The sequence below is a fragment of the Rattus rattus genome, chromosome 1 (assembly GCF_011064425.1).
Source record: "Rattus rattus isolate New Zealand chromosome 1, Rrattus_CSIRO_v1, whole genome shotgun sequence".
Lineage (NCBI taxonomy): Eukaryota > Metazoa > Chordata > Mammalia > Rodentia > Muridae > Rattus > Rattus rattus.
Window position 1 is genome coordinate 4,502,158 of NC_046154.1, and position 23,267 is coordinate 4,525,424.

Genomic DNA, 23,267 nt, shown 5'->3' on the forward strand with positions numbered 1-23,267 from the left:
ATTCTCCTAGAGCTGACATCTGAAGTGGCCCATCTAGATAACAAATGGGGTAGGCTCTCCAGGGCAGGGCAGTGCCCTCTTCTTCATTAACCTTGCGGATCTTAGTCTGTGCACGTGCATAGCACCCCACTGGTATTCAGGTGCTGGTGGGCCCCACGTGTTGGCTTCAGCACCTGCTAATCTTCTCTCTGTCCTATAGGAGGCCTGCAGAAGCTTCCTGTGGGGCAGGCTCTACCCAAGGCCTATGGCACAGGTTTTGTGGGCTGTCTGCGGGACGTGGTAGTGGGCCATCGCCAGTTGCATCTGCTGGAGGACGCTGTCACCAAACCAGAGCTAAGACCCTGCCCCACTCCCTGAGCTGCCACCAGAGCTGCCACCTTCCCTACTGTAATTATTTTCTATTTTTGTAAACTTGTTGCATTTTTATATGATTTTCTTGACTGCACGTTGGCCAGAAGGACTGCTGGCCTGGCCTCCTTTCCGTCCGGGCAGCTGTGCTGCAGAGACAAAGTGGTGCTAAGGGACTCTTAAGTAGACCGCAGCACCTAGAGCCCTGGGCTTTGAAGGCAGCCTTAGACATACTCCTCTGCCTAAGGTACCGTGCCTCAGCCCCTTGCACTGTATGTTTCTACCTGTCCACTTGTATTGGTCCTTTGGGTCTCCTGGCCCATTGTTAGGCCCTGTTTGTGTGTTATTAATGTGTTATTGGATGAGAACTGTATCCCTGAGCAGGAGGGTGCTGTTGGGGTTGAGGGGGCCCTTCATTAAACCAAGTAACATTGGGTCCTTTGTAGGTTCCCACTTAAGCTGCTCTCCTGTGTGTGCTAAGGGCCAGCCTCACCCCAAGCTAGCCTGGACCCCTAGTGCTCCCTGTGACAATACTGTGATATAAAAAACCTGATAATTGGGGCATCATCTTACTTCCCAAAATGTGTTTGCCTGTCCCTGGAGGCTGTAAACAGAAGCCAGGCTCCATCTAGGTTGTCCTGGCTGGTCCTCAGTTGGCCTTACCCACCTACTCAGTTACCCTGAACATGGTCATCCTTTCCCCAAAACACCAGGCCACTTAGGAATCCCTAAGAGGGAGTGCATCACTACGGGATGTGGTTGACCTCCATTGCTTACCTGCCTAAGCAGCCAGCTACATCTGTCTCTCAAAGATGTCCAGCCAGACTCCTAACTATATACTTCGACCATTGATTTTGTTTGATTTCTGATGTGGAAGTGCGGTCATTCCTGTTCTAACGCACAGCAAACTTTAATTGGTCTAACGTGAGGGCAACCCACAGTTGGTCCATTGTAACGATGGTCATCCTTGTTTGAGTGACAGTTACTGCCCGGTGTCCAGCCGAGGGCAGGGACTAGAATGGCAGAGATGACTATAGAGCCAAAAATGACTGAAACTGAAGCAACCGTCTGCTTCTCCATCCCCTATCTTTAATGTCCAGCACAGTCATCTCGGGAGAAAAACCAGACAAATCTGGGATGGGGGCAGTCTGACCTTCTTCCTGCTTCGGTGATCAAGGCTAGAGGGAACTGCATGGTATCTTGTTACTAACTCCAGTATGTGTCAATGTCAAATACCATGAAATAAAGTCTGAAAACCTTAAAATGGGGACTGTGTTTGTACTCACCAGCCTGCTGGCTTCTTGCTCATGTTCAGGAGGCACAGACGTCAAGCTCTCCTGTCCCTCAGTGGAGAAAGTAGAATGACCTGGGAATCCACCACTCCTTTTGGCTGAGCTGCCTTACATGTTGAGCATGTGTAATGCTGGAAGTGGGGTGGACGCAGGATATGTGTGAGGGCTAACTCAAAGGGTACCATTCTTGGGCAGCAAAGCTACAGTGTATCTGCGTATGAGCATGTAGTAAGGAAGGGAGCTAGTGGTTGCATGGAGGATAAAACCAGGCAAGTAAGGTAAACATGCCTTTGTGGAAATATATGAGCTAGAATAGTAGCCAGGCAGCCCTTTATCTGGCTCAGATGTATATGGTGGGAGATATTAAGTAGGAAGCCCTAAGAAGGAAATTCTGATCACTGGCACCTCCGAAAATATATAAGTAAGAAGTCTTCAAGATATCGAAGCTCCCCCTAAGATCAGGAAGAGAAAAGAGGTTGTACAGTTGGCTCAGTGGCTCCTTGAACTCGTGACTTAAATTTAAAATCATGCTGTTCTGATTTTGTGTTGATAAAGTCTGTCTTAGTGTTTTATTGCTGTGAAAAGAGACATTGACCACAGAATCTTAGGGTTTCTATTGCTATGAAGAGACACCATGACCACACAACTCTTATAAAGGAAAACATTCCATGGGGCTGGCTTACAGTTTCAGAACCCGTTATCGCCGTAGCAGGAAGCGTGGTGGCATGCAGACAGACAGGGTGCTGGAGAAGGAGCTGAGAGTTTTACATCTCAATTCGCAGGCAAGAGGAAGAGATAATCATACTAGGCCTGGCTTGAGCATTTGAGACCTCAAAGCCTGCCCCTAATGACACTCTCCTTCAACAAATCCACACCTACCCCAACAAAGCTTTATCTCCATAGAGTGCCACTCTATGGGCCTATGGGGGCCATTTTTACTCATTCCTCATTCCACTTCTTGGCCCCCATAGGCGTGTAGCCATATAACACAAAACGCATTTAGTCCAACTTCAAAAGTCCCCAGTCCACCACAGTATCAACCCTGTTAAAAATTTAAAGTCTCTTTTGGGACTCATGCAGTCTCAACCATAATTCCCTATAAAATAAATCAAAATGAAAAACCAGATCACATAACTTCCAACATACAGTGGCACAGGCTCTACATTACCATTCTAACAAAGCATAGTGAGGAAATACCAAAACAATACCAAAGCCAGCTGGGCAAACTGTCTAACGTCACGTCCAATGTTAAAGTAATCTTCAGATCTCCAACTCCTTTTATCTTTGCTGATCATAACACACTTCTTTCTCTTGGGCTGGTCACTCCCTGTTAGCAGCTTTCCGCAGCAGGTATCCCTCCATTGTGGCATTTCCAACATCTCGTATCTTCAAGGATTCACATTCACAGCTTCACACAATGGCCTCTCTAGGCCTCCATACAGGGACACCCCTGACACATACTTGGCCTCAATGGCTTTCCTTAGCCGTGGAGGGAGATTCTATAACCCCTTTCTTCTATTCTTGACTCTAAATTTTGAACTATGTGGCAAATTCTGCTGATTGCTGGGCCTGGAAAATGGCCCCCTTGTTCAAATACATCTTGTTTTTAATGGCTTCCTTCACTACCTCTAAGCTTGGCCATTCTGGAACTCTCTGTATAGACCCTGGCTGGGCAGGGTCATGCCCTGAGATCACTACTCCCTTTATTCTATCCAACATCAGACTTTAATCCTTTTATCTCCTTGAATACAGGACTTACCTCCATCCCACTTCCTGGCGTCCCTTTTCTCCCTGCCGTATGTATATTTTGTTTTTCTTGCTCAGCTTGCTTCTTTCCATTATAGATCTTTCTAAGAGTGAACACTAATAACACATGACAGAGTCGGTCCTAGGCTATTTGACATTTCCTCTGCTAATGCCGACCCAGAACTCTTCAGTTTAGCCCGAGGCAGACTTCGGACAAGGGCAAAAAGCAGCCACATACAAATATTCTCTGAAGCCTCTTGAGCCAGTCCCCCACGGTTCATCATCCTCAGCACCACTGTTTTCTGTGCTCCTTCCGGTATTGCCCAGTAAGCCCCACTTACGGCATTCAACTGCTGTATAAATCCAAAGTCCATATTACTAAAAAAAAAAAAAAAAACATGGACGGCCTATTACAGCAGTGCTTCTGTTGCTGTGAAGAAACACCAGCTACAACAACTCTTACAAAGGAAAACATTTAGGTAGGGCTGGCTTACAGTTTAGGAAGTTTGGTCCATTATCATGGTGGGGAGTATGGTGGTGCGGTGCTGGAGAAAGAGCTGGAAATCCTACATCTGTATTCACAAACAATAGGAAGAGAGAGACACTGGGCCCGGCTTAGGCTTTTGAAACCTCAACCCCAGGGATATACTTCCTTTAACAAGGTCACACCTCCTAGTCTTTCTCAAACAGTTCCTCTCACTAATGACAAAATATTTAAATATATGAGCCTATGGCTGTCACTCTTCATTCTTATTTAAACCACTACCACCAAAAACAAAACAAAACAAACAAACAAAAAAAAACAAAAAACCAACTTGCCATGCAATCCTGACAACCTGAATTCAATCCCTAGAACCTACCTATATAAAAGGTGGATGGAGCGGGGCGGGGTTGGGGATTTGGCTCAGTGGTAGAGCGCAAGGTCCTGGGTTCAGTCCCCAGCCTCAGATTAAAAAAAAAAAAAAAAAAAAAAGAGTAAAAGGTGGATGGAGAACCTGTGGGATGATGTCACAGGTGAGGCAGGTACAGGATAGAAGGAGGCCTGTCATTGGACGAGAAGGAAGGATGGGCGGGAGAGAAGTTTGAAGGAAGAGGAGGAGACTGGAACGGAAAGGAGGAAGAGACAGGAGGGAGAGGGAGAGAAGCCGTGGCAGGAGAATATGGCTGGTGACATTAAGATTCCACACTGTACCTTTACGAATGTTTTTAAGGGATGGATGTATATTGGGCTTTGTATGTTTAGGTGGGCAATTATATCTTATCAATTGGGTCAAGGGTTATTGTGTTGTGTGTTCTTTCATGTGTAGATTTAACTGTAATGGAGTGTGCGTTGGCTGGTCTGGGCCGCCACAGAGTTGGGATGTGTGTTTCTGGCATGGAAACCTGCCTTGGGAACTAGATAGGTAGAGAGATTGCTGTCAGGCTCAGAGAGAGGCCTTTGGCAGTGTGATATAGGATGGGGCAGAGCGGGCGAGACACTTGCTGACTGAGAATTAAGATACCCAGCAGACATCTTGGGGCACTGCAGTACTGAACCAAGCGAGGTAAAAGACAAACCTACTTTTCTTATTTTCTATATTTTTACAACAACAAGAACCAGCTCCACAAAATGTTTTTCTACCACACGGGGCAGTGGTACAAACACACACACATAATAAATTTAAACTGAAATCCTATATAGCCAGGAATGGTGACATAGACCTTTAGTCTCAGGAGACAGAAGCAGGCAGATCTTGAATTTGCGGCCAGCCTGAACTAAATAGTAAATTCCAGGCCAGCTACAGCTGAACAGTGAGAACTTGTCTCAAATGAACAACAATCAGAAAATAGTCGTAACTCACCCAGGAGGTCCATACATAAGTCCTTGAGTCTTAACAATTCACTACCCTACTCCCCTCATCAAATTGCTCTAATGGGGTGTAAGTGTCTTTAGTGCTCCAGTTGAATGTCAGAAAGACTCAGAATGGGCAGAAAGGCCATTGCTGTAGCACGTCAGGTCTTGCTTCAGGAAAGGCTGGAGAACTGAGGCTCCTCTCAGCTCCTGCCAGAGTACAATGGGCCTGAGGTCCTGCCACCAGGCACAACACAAGTCAGTGCCCTGCATTAGATAGGAGTAGTGGGCAAATATGGTAAGTACGTCTAGGCTAGACTGCTCAGAAAGCTGTGACTTCATGAGGAGGCCCTGAAGCATGGCGAGGCCTAACACAGGCCATGTAAGGTGGTGAGCAGGCTGCAGGCAGGGGTGGAAATAGTCATGGAGGACTTGGATGGGGGTCCCTGATGGTCTGAAGAGGACTGTGTTGAGCTTGAGACCTTGTAGAGGGTTGAAGAGTACACACTTATCCATAATATTCTGGGAAGTAAAAGGAGAGGCAGCCTGGAAGGCCAGGAGAAGGGGAGTTCTCTAGGAAATGTCACTGTTGGTGATACTTGTAGGTTGCTTTGAGGGTGACATGACCCCAAGTGATTTTTTTTCTTTCGTTTTTGTTTTGTTTTGTTTTGTTTTTTTCAAGACAAAGTTTCTCTGAGCAACAGCCCTGGCTATCCTGGAACTGGTTTTGTAAACCAGGCTAGCTTAGAACTTTCAAAGAGCCACCGGCTTCTACTTCCCCCTGCCCCACCCCTCAGTGATGGAATTAATGGAGTACTACCACCCCTGGCCTTTTTTAATAATGTACATTGGTGCTTTGTCTTCATGTATGTCTGTGTGAGTGTCAGGACCCCTGGAATGGGAGTTACAGACAGTTGCAAGCTGCCATGTGGGTGCTAGGAATTGAACCTAGGTTTTCTAGAAACAGCCTGAACTCTTTAACTGCTGAGCCATCAGTCCTTGCCCCTGTGCCCAAATGATTCCTAAGAGAGAAAGTTAAAACAGCAATGCATTTACTCTCCATGGCTGTGTGAGGATCTGAGGCTGGAACTAGGAGAGATTAACAATTACAGTGAGAGCCTCAAGCATGAGGGGCAGGGGAAATCTGTTCATCATGCTTACTGTGCAAGGGAGGTGACCAGCAGGTCGAGGGCCAAGCTGCATCTTCACTATCGAAGTCTGGGAGCCTGTATACCTCCCTTCATTCAAAGGTTGGAGCCGCATCTTTAATCCCAACTCTCAGGAGGCAGAGGTAGGCAGATCTCTGCTGGTTCAAGGCCAGCTTGGTCTATAGCATGTTGAGTTCCAGGCCATCCAGAGCTACACAATAAAATCATCCCCCCAAAAAGGGGAGTTGAGATTAGAGGAATGAGAAATGGCTCAACTGCTAGGAACACTTGTTGCTCTTGCCCAGGGCCAGGGTTAGGTTCCTAGCACCCACACAGGGGCTTACGATCATCTTTAACTCCAGTTTCCGGTGATCAGATGCCCTCTTCTAACACCCAGAGCACCGGGAATGCATGTGATGTCCATATGAACATGAAAACAGAACACGCAGACACATAAATAAAAAGTGGGGGGTTGGGGATTTAGCTCAGCGGTAGAGCGCTTGCCTACCAAGCGCAAGGTCCTGGGTTCGGTCCCCAGCTCCGAAAAAAAGAAAAGAAAAAAAAAAAAAGTGGGGGCATGGCTGGGCATAGTGACACACGCCTTTCATCCCAGCACATGGGAGGCAGAGGCAGGCAGAGTTCTGAGAGTTCAAGGCTAGCCTGTTCCACATAGGAAGTTTCAGAGTTATGTGATGAGACCTCCTTTCAAACAACAAGAGTAGGGTATGGATGGAAAGATGGCTCAACGGTTATGAGCCGGTGCTGTTCGAGTTTGGTGTGCAGCACCTATGTCAGACGGCTTGCAACCACTGGAAACCACAGCTCCAGATGGCTGGATGTCCTTTTCTGGCCTCAGCAGCACCTACACACACAATATGAAACATACAAATTTGTAAAAGTCCCACAGTCCTTAAAAGTTTCATCTCAAATAAATCTCTCTAAATTATCTGGTCTCTAAAACTTCAACATCTCTGGAAAACTAAAAAAAAAAAAAAAAAAATCCTTAAAAGTTCAAAGTCAAAGTTTTTATAAAAAATACAAACTAGGTCGACTGTTTTCTTAATCCAGAAGAAAGAACCAGAGTACGAGACCACAATCAAATTCAAGCAAAACCAAACCTCGGTCAAGAGTTCAGTGCTTGACGTCTGGGACCCACACGTGATCCTCTGGGCTCTGAAGGGCCTGAGCAGCTAGCGCTACCTCTCGAGCCTGCCATTTGCAGCGCACCAGCTCCATTCCATGCCTGTTGTCCTTGGTGACCATCCCAGGGTACCAACATCTCAAAAACGCCAGGGTTATCTGGTGCAACTGGCCTGTACTTTTATCTTTTTTTTTTTTCTTTTTTTTTTTTTTTTTTTTTTTCGGTGCTGGGGACCGAACCCAGGGCCTTGCGCTCGCTAGGCAAGCGCTCTACCGCTGAGCTAAATCACCAACCCCTGTACTTTTATCAAAAGCCTCTCCTACACTCTCTTCAAGGACTCTAGCCGCACAGTGCCAGCCACAACTGCTCTCCATGACTCCTTCATGCCTTCAAAACCAATGCTACCTTGGAGACTCTTACACATTGTGAGCCTTGGCTGCCTCTGGACACTTCCCAGAAGATTCTGCCTCAGTGATGTTGGTCTCTCGTTAATCATAGCTGACTCTCCACTCCCAAATGACCACCATCCATTGTCCCAGAAAAGCAAAGGTTTTATTCCAGTGGTGCTGGTCTCTTGTTAATCACAGCGGATTCTTAGGTTCCCACTGGCCAGAACCACAAATCTTTAATTCAAAATATCACTTGTCAACCGCCCATCATCTGCACTGCTCTGAGCATTGTCTTTTAAGTTTCTGTAACAGCTCTGAATTCTGAACACTTAATGGTTTTTCCAGAAGTCTTTCCACAGGCCTCCCTCAAACATAACCAGGTCTATCACAGCAGGACACCACAATTCTGGTACCAGATTCTGTTACTGCAGTAAAGCACCATTACTGCAAGTCAACACAGCTCTGGGCATCAGAAGGCCCTGAAAAGGTAATGGTAGACAGAGACACAGGACTCTGGGTTCGAATCAAGAATGAGCAAGGGGAGGCTATGATGGTTTGACTCGTGGAGTGAGTCATTGGCTGAAGACTAAGGCTATTAAGATGCCTCATTAGCATGAAGAGGTTTTTACCTGGCTAGATTTCCAAGTTAAGAGCTCTGAGGCAGGCGTGGAAACAGGCAGAGAGTTAAGCCCACCCATGCTGGTCTCCAGTTTTTGAGATTTCCGGGGTTTGAGCATACTCCACCTTACCAGCTCTCTGCCAGTTCCTCTGGTGATACGGTCCACATGCCCTACAGAAACATGCCCCAGAAGATGGCATACCAAGAGGTCTGAAAGGACAACATAAACCCCATTTGTCTCCCTTTAAGGACCAGGCCTGATTTTGAAAAGAAGGCCATAAGGTACCAGCTCTAGGAACAGACCATAAAATCCAGAAACAGGGTCACAACCCTCTCCCAAAGAACAGCCTGGGGGTAACCACAAAAATGGGGAAATATCTTACTCAGAATGGACCATCTGTGCTGGGCAGTCCTATCTCATTCCATGGTTAAACATTCATGACGTAGGAATGCAGACCACTGGCCACCTGTGACCCCCCAGCACCCACCAATGAAATTTTTTTTTTTTTTTACCCACCAATGAAATTTTAGATTACCTAGTCCTAGAGAGTTCCTCCAGGTCCCTAGAAGAAGGCCTATACGCCTTTGGGGTTGCCATTTTGGAAAATGGTTGACCCCACATGCTTGTTATTTCTGCATACTCTTTGTCTCTGCATAATGAACTGGGGTCTTCCTTCAGTGGTTTTCAGACCCTTATGGGTCCTCTGCCACTGGGACTCTTTCGGCCTTTTATGTCACCTTGGTACCCTGGAGGTCCAAAGCCCTTTTTGGAGGGTACCTGATTAAGTACTTGGAGGTGTCCCAGGAAATCAGCCATTACTCCTCAGCAGAGTGGACCCACACAACAATAAGGACATTCAAGCATGTGTGGACAAATGCAGAGAATGACTCCTCCTCCTCCAAGAGGAATGGTGCCTTCCAGATTTCAGAATTATAGAGACACAATGAGACCCCTACTGAATACTTCAGGTGACACTGGAGTGCATGGAGTGAACATGGGTCCGGATGGTGGTACACCTTGGCCAAATCCTACAAATGCCAGTTTAATATCACACTCCTCAGTGTCTCCTGGGGATTAAATAGGTATTCTAGGATACAGAGGGCCATCAAACCTAGTACAGAAGAATCGACCAACTCTACGATAACATGTACATTTTAATGCAGTACCTCCTGGGCCTAATAGATCTAGTTTTCCAATGAGCCCTGGGTGAGCTTGCCCCATGAGTCTTAAGAGGAATATAGTCTTATCCACATGAATGGTTGTGGGACAATGAAAGGCACCCTGGTTCCCTGTTGAGAAGGCTGAATCCCAGAGACCCTGAAGGGATGGTAAGCATTTTGCCTGACTCCCAGGAAACCAGGCCGGTCACTAGCCCGTAGTCCTCCATAGATTTGTGACCATCAGTTACATAAGGGCAATGACCCAAGCCCCTTCACAGGTAGAAAACATAATCACAGGTCATGTAGGCTCAAGACAGATCTCCATTATAATGAGGTACCTAAAGGCCTGGAGGCTTAGCCAAGGAAACTTTCCTTCCCAGACACTCCTCCCTGCAAAATGTACTTAATCTCAGCTCCGCCCTGAGAAGTGGGGTACAGTTTTACTCATTCACTTTCCGCCACCGCTTTACCACCGACTGTCTCTTTTCAGGAGCCGCATCTAATCTCCCGAAGAAAATCTCCCGAAGAAAGTCTCCCTGCGCTCCCAGGAGCAGCAGCCCAAGCTCAAGGCAAGGACTCGCCCCTCGGGACTAATCCGAGCTTCCCCCTCTTTTCCCCTTAGCCCTGGACTAGATCCAGCCCCGGGGGGCCCCCATCCCGTTCTCAGCTCTTCCGCAGCAGCCCAGCGGCACCTGGATGCCCAAAAGCCTGAGAACCAGATGGCCCCAGCCTCCTTGCAGGACCGGGAGCCCCAAACCAGCTCCAGCTGTGTCCCGCTCTCAGACTGTGCTTTCCCACCCATGGCGCGGTGTCCTGTGGCTGCCCTATAAGCAAGCAGCCGTGGTCAATTTCCCCACATCCTGCCTCCCGGAGCAGCCTGAGCCCAGTGGTGGAGTAGACGCAGGACCCCACCATTAATTCTACAAATGGTATAGTGACAATTCTGGAATTTTGATTTCTTACACACACACACACACACACACACACACACACAGAGAGAGAGAGAGAGAGAGAGAGAGAGAGAGAGAGAGAGAGAGAGAGAGAGAGAGAGAGAGAGAGAGAAACTAAGAATATGATTTCGTTTTAGTCCCAAGTGTGGGGATATGGGGCTGCTTTGGATTGTCTGCAACAGCTGACAATGGTTTGCCTCACGCTTTAGCAGAGGCATGGTTTTGCCAGCTGCAGATAGTTTTTGCAATTGTGTGACATTTGGAATTCTGGGAACTTTTCAAAGGGTGTATAAGTGTGAGGGCCCTGAGAGGTGGGGTTGATAGTTGTTGGTCGTTCGGGGGCATTGGTTGTGGTTTGTTAGTGCTCAAAGAAGAAATAAAAAAAAAAAAAAAATTAGGTTCAGATCTCTCTCTCTCTCCCCCTCTATCCTTCTTTCTAGTAATAGGATGTGAAGTGGGGGAGGATAAAGGATGGGAAAAAAGAACCCATGAAGTAGAAAAGACCAACTACTAAAGAATGGCTCTTTATTTTTTTTTTTTTCGGGGCTGGGGACCGAACCCAGGACCTTGCGCTTCCTAGGCAAGTGCTCTACCACTGAGCCAAATCCCCAACCCCAATGGCTCTTTAGATTCGGGAGTATGGGCAGTATGTCCAAAAATTCTCCCAATCATATGAGCCTAGGTAACCAACTGGGCATTCCAAGGGATAATAGTAAAATGGGGGAGTTTTTTTCAAACATAATATTTTTTATGGATTATTTAGGGATTTCACATAATGCATCCTGATCCCATTCACTTCCCGGTCCTCCAAGGTAGCCCAGCCCCACCCCTTATGACCTCTTCATCCAAAAAAACAGGTCCAATTTGTGTTGGCTTTATAGTCATTGGACCATGGTTAAATTCCCAGCCCCTTAGAGAAAACAGCGTCCTTCCCCACCCTGACCCCCACAAGAAGCCGTCAGTTGTATAATTCATCTTTATCACAGTTTTCCAGAATTCTCTTCAATGGCTTCCTTCTAGGCTGTTGCTTTGTGAGGTGGAGTAAGAGTTGTCGCAGAAGCCTGCTATGTCTTTTTTTCCTCAACTGTTGAGTGTGTGATTGATGCCACTGCAAAAGAAGCTTCCTTGCCCTTTAGTCAGTGGGAACACAGATCATGGACTTCTGCATGGTTTCTGCGACAGCACAGAACATGACTTCTGGTATCAGCACATACCACAGACCTCAACATGGTCTCTGGTGGCAGGATGGACCACAAACATCAACATAGCCCTCTGCCACAGCATAGGCCACGAACACCACCATAGCCCTCAGTAGCAGCATGGACCATGGACACCAACATGACCCCCTGTGGCAGTATGGCCCACAGACGTGTACATTGATTCAAGTGGTAACACAGGCCACAGACATCCACATGGTCTTTGGTGATAACCATGGACATCAACATGGCCTGTGGTGGTAGCACAGACTACAGACATCAACATGACCCTTGGCCACAGCACAGACACTGGTCCTTAGTGGCAGCAACAGCCATGGTTATGGACATGGCTTTCGGCAACAGCACAGACCACAGACATCCACAGTGGTAACATGGATGAGAACGTCAACCCATAGGTTGTAGCAGGACCATAGACTGTACCTTTAATATTCTTCAAAGCCTATTTTTAATGATAGTTCTTAAACACTTTCACATCCTTGTAGCCCACTACCCATCAAAGGTAGTGGAAAAGAAAGGATATGGGGGAAGCAGACCTGTTTAGAAAGGTTCTTTGGAGCAACTCCCATCTGTGTTGTCTGGAAATGGGAAGTTCAGTTCACAGGTCAGCAGGCGGCAGCAGCTGAATCCACGCTCAAACACTTCACGGATACACCAATAGTCCAGTTTGGTAGAGTTGGGTTACAAGAGTGGTGATACAACCTAGCAGAGACAGTCGGGCCTCGGCCTCAGCACCAGTCAGCAGGAGGAACCAGGTCAACAGGAACTCAAGGAGATGTTTTTGGCTATGCCTCTGTCATCGAAGTGAAGATCAGCAAAATCAACAAGCATTGGATGGCAAGCTCTATAAGCAAGCCAGGTTCAGCCTCTGTTATTGTCCATTGAGTCCTTTTTATACACCCGCCAAACACCATGTATCCCCCATGGATCTTGCCTCAGCACGTGTGTCCAATCAGTCCAAGTCCACAGATGTGACAAGAAACTGCAGGGCTGGAGAGATGGCTCAGTGGTTAAAAGCAGTGACTGCTCTTCTTAGAGGCCCTGAGTTCAAATCCCAGCAACCACATGGTGGCCCACAACCATCTGTAATGGGATCTGATGCCCTCTTCTGGTGTGTCTGAAGACAGCTACAGTGTACTTACATGTAATGAATAAAATAAATCTTTTTTTTTTTTTTTTTTTAAAGAAACTGCAGCACACCAACAGAAGTTTTTCGGTGCATTTCTCTCCATGGAGTTGCAACAAATGGAGTTCAACTAAGCAATGTAAGGCAGACCAATACATGTGTGTCATTAGTGAAGAATCACACATCCTTTCTCGTGCTTGCTTCAGCAGAAATCCTCTCCTGTGTCTGCTTCAGCTAAACATTCCGTCATGAGTCTGCCTTAATCTTTCACCTGTATCCACTTCAGCTAAACGCTTCCTTCGTGTGTTTGCCCCAGCAAAACACCATTCAAAACAACTGACTTTCCAAAGAACCCTTAAGTTTCCAATTCAACAGACCCAAACATAGTCCTCAGTGGTAGCATGGACCAGGGTCATAAACATGGCCTTAGGTGGCTGCAAAAGCCACTCATATCAAGATGGCCCCCATTGGCCACATGGCCCAAGGACATTTACATGGATTGAGGGTTGGCAGAGACCACAAACATCCACATGATCTTTGGTAATAACACAGGTCATGAATATCAACATGACCTCTGGCTGCAGCAGAACCATGCGTTTCAATCTAGACCTTGGCAGCAGCATGGACCACAGACATCAACTTATCACCTGTACTCAATCAGCTGTGCCGGCCACACACATCAACATGGTCTCCAGTAGTTGTTGCAGGATATTTGATCACACCGTGAACGCTAAGATTGTGTTTACTGAGAAAACCTGTTTCTAGTATGGCTTAGTCCATAGCTCACAGCTTTTTTTTTTCTTTTTTTTTCCGGAGCTGGGGACCGAACCCAGGGCCTTGCGCTTGCTAGGCAAGTGCTCTACCACTGAGCTAAATCCCCAACCCCCCTAGCTCACAGCTTTAATCCTTCTAGATGGAACACAGACCCTTACTACATACCTTTAGTCCCAAACAACAAAGGTAAAGTTAGTTCGTAGAAGGAAGCACCAATGTTTCAAAGGGATGCATAATTAAATGGCAGACGGAGTGATGAATCAGAGAAAGATTAGACAGAATAAGATATGCCAACTCTCACTAGAAGAGAGAAGACAAGGAAGCTACTTAGCGGTGCAGGGAGAGAGGAGGCCATTTTACCAGAAGAGTTTTACAGAGACAGGTGGAAAAGGTAACGAGCTAAACACAAGTGAAGATGGAATGGGCCAGAGAATTAGGACAAATTGCTATGGTTCGTTTGAGGTCAAGCAGAGAAATTCACAAGAGGCAGAGAGAGAAAAGGCAGATTGAATCAGTCTGTTTGGAGAGAAGTTTGAGGCAGAGCAGCTGAGTTGAATCAACCAGCAAGGACTAGGAAGGGGTGAGCTTATTCAGCAGTAAATCTCTGAGGCTGAACACATTCGAGCCCTAGATAAGATTTTGCAGAGGCTAGAAGTTTCCAGGACTAGGCCTAGGTTAGCAGACTGAGACAGTAAGCTTTGGAGACAAATATATCAGGCAAAGAAAAGCAACTTTTGCAAGTAGTAGCTTAGGCCTCAGACATCAACCTGTCCTCCAGACAACTGATATCCACATAAAACCCAGGCTTCAACTCAGCATGAAACAACACAGATCACAATTATCAATATGGCCTCCATTGGGCATCCATGAGGTCTTTTAAGGAGATCCAATCCAGAACATGAGCCATTCTTCATCTTGGACATCCTGTCTTTGCTCAGAGCCAGGGTGATCGATAGTGTCTGAGTCTACACAAGCTCCCGGCTACTACTCTCCGCTCTGCTGGCCCTACTTGGTAACAATTTGTTCCCTTGTCCATTACAGCCTTGTCTCTTGTTCCATTCCTCTCCACCATTCACGAATCTTTCCCATCCCTCCATCACATATTTGTTCAACTTAATGGTGTTGGGAACTGCAGTGTGTCACACAGGATTTTCCCCCCAGCATCTTTATTTTAAAGATTAATTTTATGTATACGGGTACACTGCTGCTGATACACCAGAAGAGGGCATCAGATCCCATGACTGATGGTAACACTTTTAACTAGCTCATTGGTAAATTGAGCTGTTTGTACTTCTGTTTGAGAACCAATGTTCCTTCGGTAGACTCAATTATGATTCCAGTAACTATTAGAATAGTGGTAATTATAAACCTATAATCCTATAAACCAATGGCTCTCAACCTATGCGATGGTTCAGGAGTTAAGAGCACTGACTGCTCTTCCAGAGGTCCTGAGTTCAATTCCCAGCAACCACACGGTGGCTCACAACCATCTGTAGTAGGATCTGATGTCTGGTGTGTCTGAAGACAGCTACAGTGTGCTCACATAAAATAAATAAATAAATCTTTAAAAAATTAAAATCTCTGAATCTTTATATTCATTTAACTTTTTATTTTATTTTTTCTTCTTAATGCCATGAGACATAGAGCAATGAGAACAGTCATTGGAAAGGTAAATCTTTTTTATTGCAATGCTGTAAGGGGGTTGGGAAAACAAACTTTTGGTCAGTGACAACAGCGTGGTAGTTTTGATTCTGCTTTTTCACTGAAACTTGATTGTGAATTTACCTATCTCAGTAGGAAGCCTATTCATGCTGGGAAAAGGCAAGGCCTGACTTTTATGTTTGAAACATTTAGAGGCCTTGTCAGAATTTGTATTTTCACTGAAGGAAATAAAATGGTAGCAATCTCTTTATTGTCCTGTGTTTTTATAGCTTATTGTAGAAAATTGCCAAAGTCCATAAAGGTCTTTGCAGGGTTTTGTTTGGAAGAAGCCCCTAAGTGTATCTTAAAGTCAGGAACTTTCATTTATTTATACGTATTTACTTAAAGCCCTGTGGCAGTTGGTGAGCTCCACTGTTCTTGTTTTTTAATAAATAACTGAGGGCTAGAAGGTTATTGAGCCTCGGTTTTGAAGCTTTTTTAAATGTAAAAGTCTCAGGTTATTAATCTTTGAAAGTTTTTAAATTTATAGTATCAGCGAGCAGCCTACCCATCCTTTGTACCCAAAGACGAAAGCAAGCTTTCTTTTAACTGTAGACAGGCTTGCCAGGCAGCCTCTTGGGAGCAGCTGGTGGTGGAAGCCTGTTGGCTGCTGCTGTGGAAGGTGGAAGGGCTGCTGAATTGTCTGACGAAGACAAGAACATCAGCCGTAGAACAGCAAGGAACGGAACAACAGGAATTGCGCATGCGCGATATGCAAAGAGGCGAAAATTTACAAGCTTACGGTAAAGGAGATAACTTGTAATTTTTGGTCACTCCTATGAAGTCTGATTTAGCCATTTCCTTAAAACGACCTTGTTTCACCCATTCTCTGGACTTTAAAAATATTTTGCCAGGCAGTGGTGGCGCATGTCTTTAATCCCTCGGGAAGCAGAGGCAGATGGATCTCTGAGTTCAAGGGCAGCCTGGTCTACAGATGTTTTCATTTTATAGTTCTTTCTATTCTGACAGTTCTCAGCATCCAATGTTACCTCTTCTGAGAACCATGGGTTATTCCCAGTAATAGTCTGTGTATATTGATCTAAATCATCTTTATTCTTAACTTCAACATATGATTAAGAAACTGGACGTGATGGCACACAACTTTAGTTCCAGCATTCGGGAGGCGGCAAGACTTCCATGAATTCAGCTTGGTCTAAATAGGGAGCTCTAGGATAGCTAGGACTACATGGAGACACTCTGTTTCAAAAAGCAAAAACAAAAACGTATGATTAAGAAAAGAGCCCTACCTGGGTGGTTAAGAGCACCGACTGTGCTTCCAGAGGTCCTGAGTTCAATTCCCAGCAACCACATGGTGGCTCATAAACATCTGTAATGGGATCTGATGCCCTCTTCTGGTGTGTCTGAAGACAGCTACAGTGTACTCATATACATAAAATTAAAAAAAAATTTAAAAAAGAAAAGCATCATGGGGCCTGGAGAGATGACTCAGTGGTTAAAAGCAGTGACTGCTCTTCCAAAAGACACAGGTTTAATTCCCAGTACCCACATGGCAGCTCAAAGCTGTCTATAACTCAGGTCTAGGGGATTCAATACCCTCACACAGACATACATGCAGATAAAACACCAATACCCATAAAATAAAAATTAATAAATCTTTTTTTTAAAGTAAAGAGACGGTGTTTCCAAACACTTTGAATTCCCCATGTTCTCAAGTCGTTACCCGTGTGCATGTGTGTGTGTGTGTGTGTGTGTGTGTGTGTGTATACGTACCCTGGTAATATATGGAAACATTCTTTTCCCTTTATCCATCAGTTTAGCTCAGGTCATCTTGGGCCAATGTCGAAAACAAGGATTGATTTAAGAAGGGCCACTTCTTTTTTTTTTTTTTAAGCTCATTTTTTTTTAAAGATTTATTCATTTATTATATAAGTACACTGTAGCTGTCTTCAGACACACCAGAAGAGGGCATCAGATCTCATTACAGATGGTTGTGAGCCACCATGTGGTTGCTGGAATTTGAACTCAGGACCTCTGGAACAGCAGTCAGTGCTCTTAACCACTGAGCCATCTCTCCAGCCCAAGAAGGGCCACTTCTTGCTCGTAGGGTTGTCCACACCCTCCACCTTAGGAGATTGCAACATCTGTACATCAGAGAAGCAGTCAAGTGAAATGGGAGAAGCTTTTCTATAGGCCCAAGAGAATATCTGAGCTTTTGGGTTGGTGGAAGCTGGTGGTTTGCTCAGTTAACAGATTCTAAGAGGTTTTTATCTATTAGTCATGAGATTTTAGTTTCCAAAAAGAAGTGGGCAAGGGATGTCTGTTCCAGAGGACTACGAGTAGCCCAAGAAAACCCAATTAGTTTCTAGGCCTACAGCATTCCAATCTTTTCACAAGGCTGCAATTCTCATCAGTCTTTGCAGACACAGTGTCTTCAGTTCTCGTTCATAGGTACCACTTCTCTTGGCCATTGCTGCAGTGGCCACACAGGGACCTGGGAAGGAGAGCAATGGCAGACAGAGACACAGGACTCTGGTTTTACCTCAGGAATTAACCATTTTTATATTTCCCATCCCTGGGGAGGGTGTCGTCCAGGTTCTTCCTAGCTTGCCCAGTCTCCCTGCTAGTCTCTTAAGGCCACGAGGAATGAAGGAGCTCGGTTGTGCTAAGGACCCTAGTGGAAAGGCCACGTGGGGCTTCTGGGAAATGTTGGAGATGGTTCCACAAGTTTCCACAGTGTACTCTTATCCTCTGGGGTTGGGACAGGGGTCCAAGGATGTTGGATAAGAGGAGGTATCAGTGGAACCATGCCGAAGTCTCCATCTGCTCAGACACTATTGCAGCAACAGTGCCAGCTCCCTTACTCCTTGCTTCTAGAGACAGCTGAAGTCAGCTGTAGAATGCTGGGATAAAGGAAGGTACACAGAAGTGAGTGACTGCATGTGTATGGGTGTTGCTCTGCAGAACATACGGGCGTGCTTTCCCTTAGAACAAGCGCTTCCAATAACAGCCAGAATTACAGCTTGCAGTTGAAGGTGGCTGTGCAACATGGCTGAGCACCAGACCCAGGTCCTAGAAGGAACTGAGGTATAGCGTCATCCAGGTGATCCTGGTGGATAAGAATTACAGGTCCCCAAGTCTATGCTGAGAATGAGGAAGCCCTAAGCTCAGTAGTAGGTAAGTCTGTGGGAGAATTTTCCTGATCCTTGATGTGGGAGGACTGTAGATGGCGCTGCTCCTCCCGTGGTCCTGAGTACCGTGAGAGAGCAGACTGAGAAGCCATAGGGAGTAAGCCTGTGAGCAGCATCCCTCCATGGTCTGCGCTTCTGTTCTTACCACCAGGTTCTTGCCTTGACTTCCCTTCATAATTACTGTACCCATAATGTAAACTGAAATAAACCCTTTTCTCCCCAAGTTGCTTTTGGTCATGGTGTTTGATCACAGAAATAAGACACCACGTTGTCAACTTCAGATCCAGGCCTCTGATCCAGGGATCCGGAGCAGCTCCACCTGTACTCTCACTCATACCCTTCCTGACCCAAAACAGCTTTGGTATCCGTTTTTATTCAATGGTACCTATTTCTTTCCCAGGCACAGATTCTTTCTGCCCGCAGCTGTGAGTGGAAGCAGGTAAAACTGCAGTTCCTCAGAAGTCCCTAAGGACGACTTTTTCCCAATAGAACTCAGGTACTAATCTTGCCCTTTCTTTTCTTTCCTAGGCACCTAAGACACTTGGGGTCTCTGTCCCACCCCAAGTATTCCCTTGCCTCTCCTTTTGTTTGACTCTGGTCTATCATCCATACCACCACACGATCACTCCTTGCTTATCTCTAAATCAGCCCACGAGAGTGCCAGTGATGCATCTGTTTCTCATCCATAAACCCCACAACCGATCAGGGGTCTCCAGCTCACTGCTCCGGTACCGTGAAGTAGTGATTTAGTGAGCTGCACCGCGGCTGGCATCCTTAAGTTTTCTGGAGGAGGTGAACCTGGTTCAGAGCAGCAAGCCAGAGATGTGGCCGGGGGATGGGCCGCCGGATCCACGTAGGCTCAAGAGCCAATAGTGACCCTTTTAGGGCAAGTATCAGACATACCAACACCATTGTCGAGATTAACGTTCTTGTTGATTGCATCCTCAAACACGTGAGCCCCACAGAGCACCTCCGACTAATCAGAGGCCTCTTCCCTGTTCCACCCTACGAATCCACCTTTAGATTCACCTTTGCCTGTTGGTCCCTCCCTAAAAATGCCACCTTCCTTTCTGGGTTCTGCCTCCTCCCTGACCCAACTCCTGCACCCGTCCCTCTCATCTTCCCTTTGGGTCCCACTGATGCACCTCTCACTACTTAGGCCACGCCCACCTGACCCACCTTGCCTCCTTGAGCTTCTATCCCCAGCGTTATGCTGAATGTCAATCATTACCACAAGTAGGTAGGGAGGGAGCCAGCCACTGCTTCGGTCTGAGGCTAATGCAGGAAGGCGTGCGTCCTGGGCTGCAGTAGTTATCCAAGGCCAGAAGCTGTGACTGTGCAAACAGGTTGGGAGGGGCAGCACCAGCGCGCATAGGTGGACGGGTACCGGGTCCCAGTCACAGCTCCTGATCTGAGCAGTACCTGCGGACTCCAGCATCTTGGGGGCCTGGGTCAGGACTGTGTGCTAGAAGAACCTGGAGCTACAGGAAGCAGAACCCCGGGGCGCCCCAGGTGCACTAGAGCTTCTCCCTGTGTTTTCTTGAAGGACTGTTTCACTGATCAACCATGACTAGAGCTGTGGAAGACATCCAGGGTTCTGCTCCTCAGTCTGGATGGGCCTAGGTTCTAGCGGTGGAAAACCCATTTGGAGATCCCAGTGTCCTGTCCTGGTTCCTGGTTCCCAGCTGAAATGGAGTTGGAGGACTGACAAGAGATTACATGAGAACCTGTACGTGCCACAATTCCAGACGCTTTGTATGGTCCTGTGGTGTGACCTATGGACAAGGATAGGCACAGTCTGAGACTGACTTGACCTGTACTTTAGCCCAGCTTCCTTGTGCCCTGTCTTAACCTTAACCACTTCAGGGTGGTCTGATTCAGGGGTCCTTGTCATGGACGACTCAGCATTGTCTTGGTTACAACGGATAAGGCTTTTGGAATGAAGGCCTATGTGATATGCTCATGTGACCAGGCATTCTCACATGACTGGACTTGCCAGTGACATGGGTGTGGCTCCACATGTACGCATCACTATATGACAGACTGCAAAGTCACTAGCTCATGAGACATAGAACCCTTCCCCATCACAGCTGGTCTGTGGCTTTGTGGTACCTTCAAGTGAACCCGGTTTGCTGTCTACTGGTGCTGGGGCAGGGGTGTGTGTAGGGGTTCCCAAAGCTGGACCCAGCTAGTACCTCCCTAAACCCCCTCCCTGCCCTAGCCAAAGGCACAGCTAGTTAGAACAGGTCCTTGGGGTCAGAGGTGAGGACGCTGAAACTTGCCCAGGCTGGAAGTGCCCTGGGTTCTTCTGGCCATACTCACTGGTAGTACAGGATTCCTGGGGCTAGTGGCAGAACCTGTGCCAGGCTGTGTCCTGGCTCGCCACTGGGGTGTGTAGACTGCCCCCAGCAAACCTTACTCAGGAGAGGCAAAATGCAGTGTGTAATGGGGATCCTCAGTCCGTGTTTTTCAGGGTGGGAAACAACAGTCTGGGATGATTGCTGTGGTTCCCTGTCTCCTGAGTGCCCAGGTGTGGCTGTTATTGGGAGTTGGGAATTGGGGTCCCTGATCCACACTTCCCCTCAGGGCATCCATGAGCCAGACAGGACGGGGAAGGCAAAGCTTGGGTCTGGGAAAGAAGGACCTGCCTGCTGGAGCAAATGGCTGGCAGCAGGGTTCAGCAGAGGAGGTGCCTTCCCCTCCACCCAGGTGGGAAGAGCCCCCCAGAGAAAAATAATGGGTGGAATCTTGCTGCTGACATCTTGGAACACACACAGCTCAATTCCCATGCTTCTTTGTTTAAATGCTTGTTCTTCTCCCTAACAGGAACACTTAAAACAATGTTCCTGCTTTTGAACCCAAAATTGTTCTAAAAATTCTCAATTTGTTTAAAAATTCTTTTCAGCTTCAAAAAATCATATTGGTTCTGCCTACCACAGGTTAAACCGACAACAATAATAACCATTGTTTAATCTTTAATTAATAAAATAATACTATCTACTTAGGGCAGTTTCTTTTTTACAGACAAGCTGTTACTGCCTATCCCAAATACAAAATTACCACGGTATTTTCTTTCCCAACTACCTGAAGCAGATCAATTCCCAACTCTTCCCTCTGCTTTCCTTAATGCAACAGAAGTGACTTCCCACTTAAAGGATTCCTTGCAGGACTAGAGTTCAATTAACACCCTTGCCTCTTTCCTAGGGCTATAGCAACAGACCACCAATGTGCTACCAATCAAACTGTTACCTGATCAACTTGTGCATTACCCTAACTTCTGGTGTAAAAGAATGCATGTATATATATATACATGCACAGACATCCCTGCACAGACACCCCTGTGCCAGGGTTCTGCATCCCTTTTATGATCGATCATTCTACGAGCTTATCTCTACAAGAAAGGGAAGACAGCTCTGCTGCTGGGACCACAGCCGCCTTGCTCAGACGCACCAGTTGACTGGAGATTTTGCTAGGGTCTAGTGACTGCTAAATTTGGGGGGACTTGCAAAATATTGATGTTTTTTTTTCTTTTCTTTTTTTCAGAGCTGGGGACTGAACCCAGGGCCTTGCGCTTGCTAGGCAAGTGCTCTACCACTGAGCCAAATCCCCAACCCTAAATATTGATGTTTATACACTCAAACTCTGTACAGATTTGACCTCCAGATTTCAATCCATTGAGCAATTAAGTTGGTTCAATAATCCTGGCCCCCACCCCTCACTACACCTCTGGCTTATGCTGTGTTTTATTCTGATGCTTCCACCCTGCCCCATCCAAAATTTTAATTACAGATAACATAGGAGACAGTCACTCCAATGACACCTCTGCTTTACAAAAGCAAAAGAGGAGTTATGGAGCAGTGGACCATGCCAGCAGACAGAAGAATGGGTAAGATTGAGTGAATCTCCAAATTGAGGACGGTAAGAGTGGAGTCAACTGGCTGCCTGACTCTACCTTCTCTGGAACACGTAACCACAACACACCACCGAGAGGCAGTCATGTATCATAAAAACCTGGAGTTCTTCATGTTAATGCAATATCTAGAAGGAGCCCCCCAACTCCCCCAACATTCAGCCAATGAGCTTCCCTTCCTAGGCGCTCTTCCCGCAAAGGGTATTTAATCCTTGGTCCACCCTGAGTGAGGTGCATGTTCACATATCCACCATCAAATAAAGCAGCTTGAACGAGCAAAGGCTGTCTCTTCACCAAGGATCACCTGGGTGGGGGCTTATAAAAAGCTCCCAGAGAAGGCCTTCTCTCTTCCAGCCCCTCCGTATTATCAGAATCAACTGGGTTCTAATCTCCCCTACCCCAGCCCACCCCTGCCTTCCTCTTCTTGCCTGGCATGTGGGCATCTTGAGGGGAAGCATGGATCAGGGACCCCCATTCCCAACTCCCAGTGGTACAACAGCTGTGCCTGGGTTCTCAGGAGATGGAGTCGATCTTCCACAGCAATCATCCCAGACTCCAACTAAGGATCCACATTAAGGACTGACTGACTTTTGCCTCTCCTGAGCTTAGTGCCAGTGTTGTTCCAGGCGCCCAGCAGTGAGGCAAGACGTAGCCTGGTAAAAATGGGTGGTCCTGAGGTGGGCAGGGCTCCGCTTGGTCCTCATGACATTAAACTGCTATCTCAGTATCCAGGCTGGCCTGGAGAAGGCTGGGGATCTGCTGGAAGGG

The 23,267-nt window shown here is 46.7% G+C and overlaps 2 protein-coding genes across 5 annotated transcripts in view; one reads left to right on the forward strand and one right to left on the reverse strand.

Moving 5' to 3' along the window:
* The window catches only part of Agrn (agrin), a 32,729-nt gene extending 31,117 nt beyond the window's left edge, over nucleotides 1-1,612 (forward strand). For all 4 annotated transcript variants that reach the window (XM_032893132.1, XM_032893140.1, XM_032893148.1 and 1 more), the window contains one exon: nucleotides 200-1,612. In XM_032893132.1, coding sequence (XP_032749023.1) covers nucleotides 200-357 — 158 coding nt within the window. In that variant the 3' untranslated portion in view covers nucleotides 358-1,612. The remainder of the gene's footprint in view (nucleotides 1-199) is intronic.
* LOC116891772 (ubiquitin-conjugating enzyme E2 R2) overlaps nucleotides 1-23,267 on the reverse strand; it is a 618,378-nt gene that overhangs the window by 130,660 nt on the left and 464,451 nt on the right. The gene's annotated exons all lie outside the window — the stretch shown is intronic.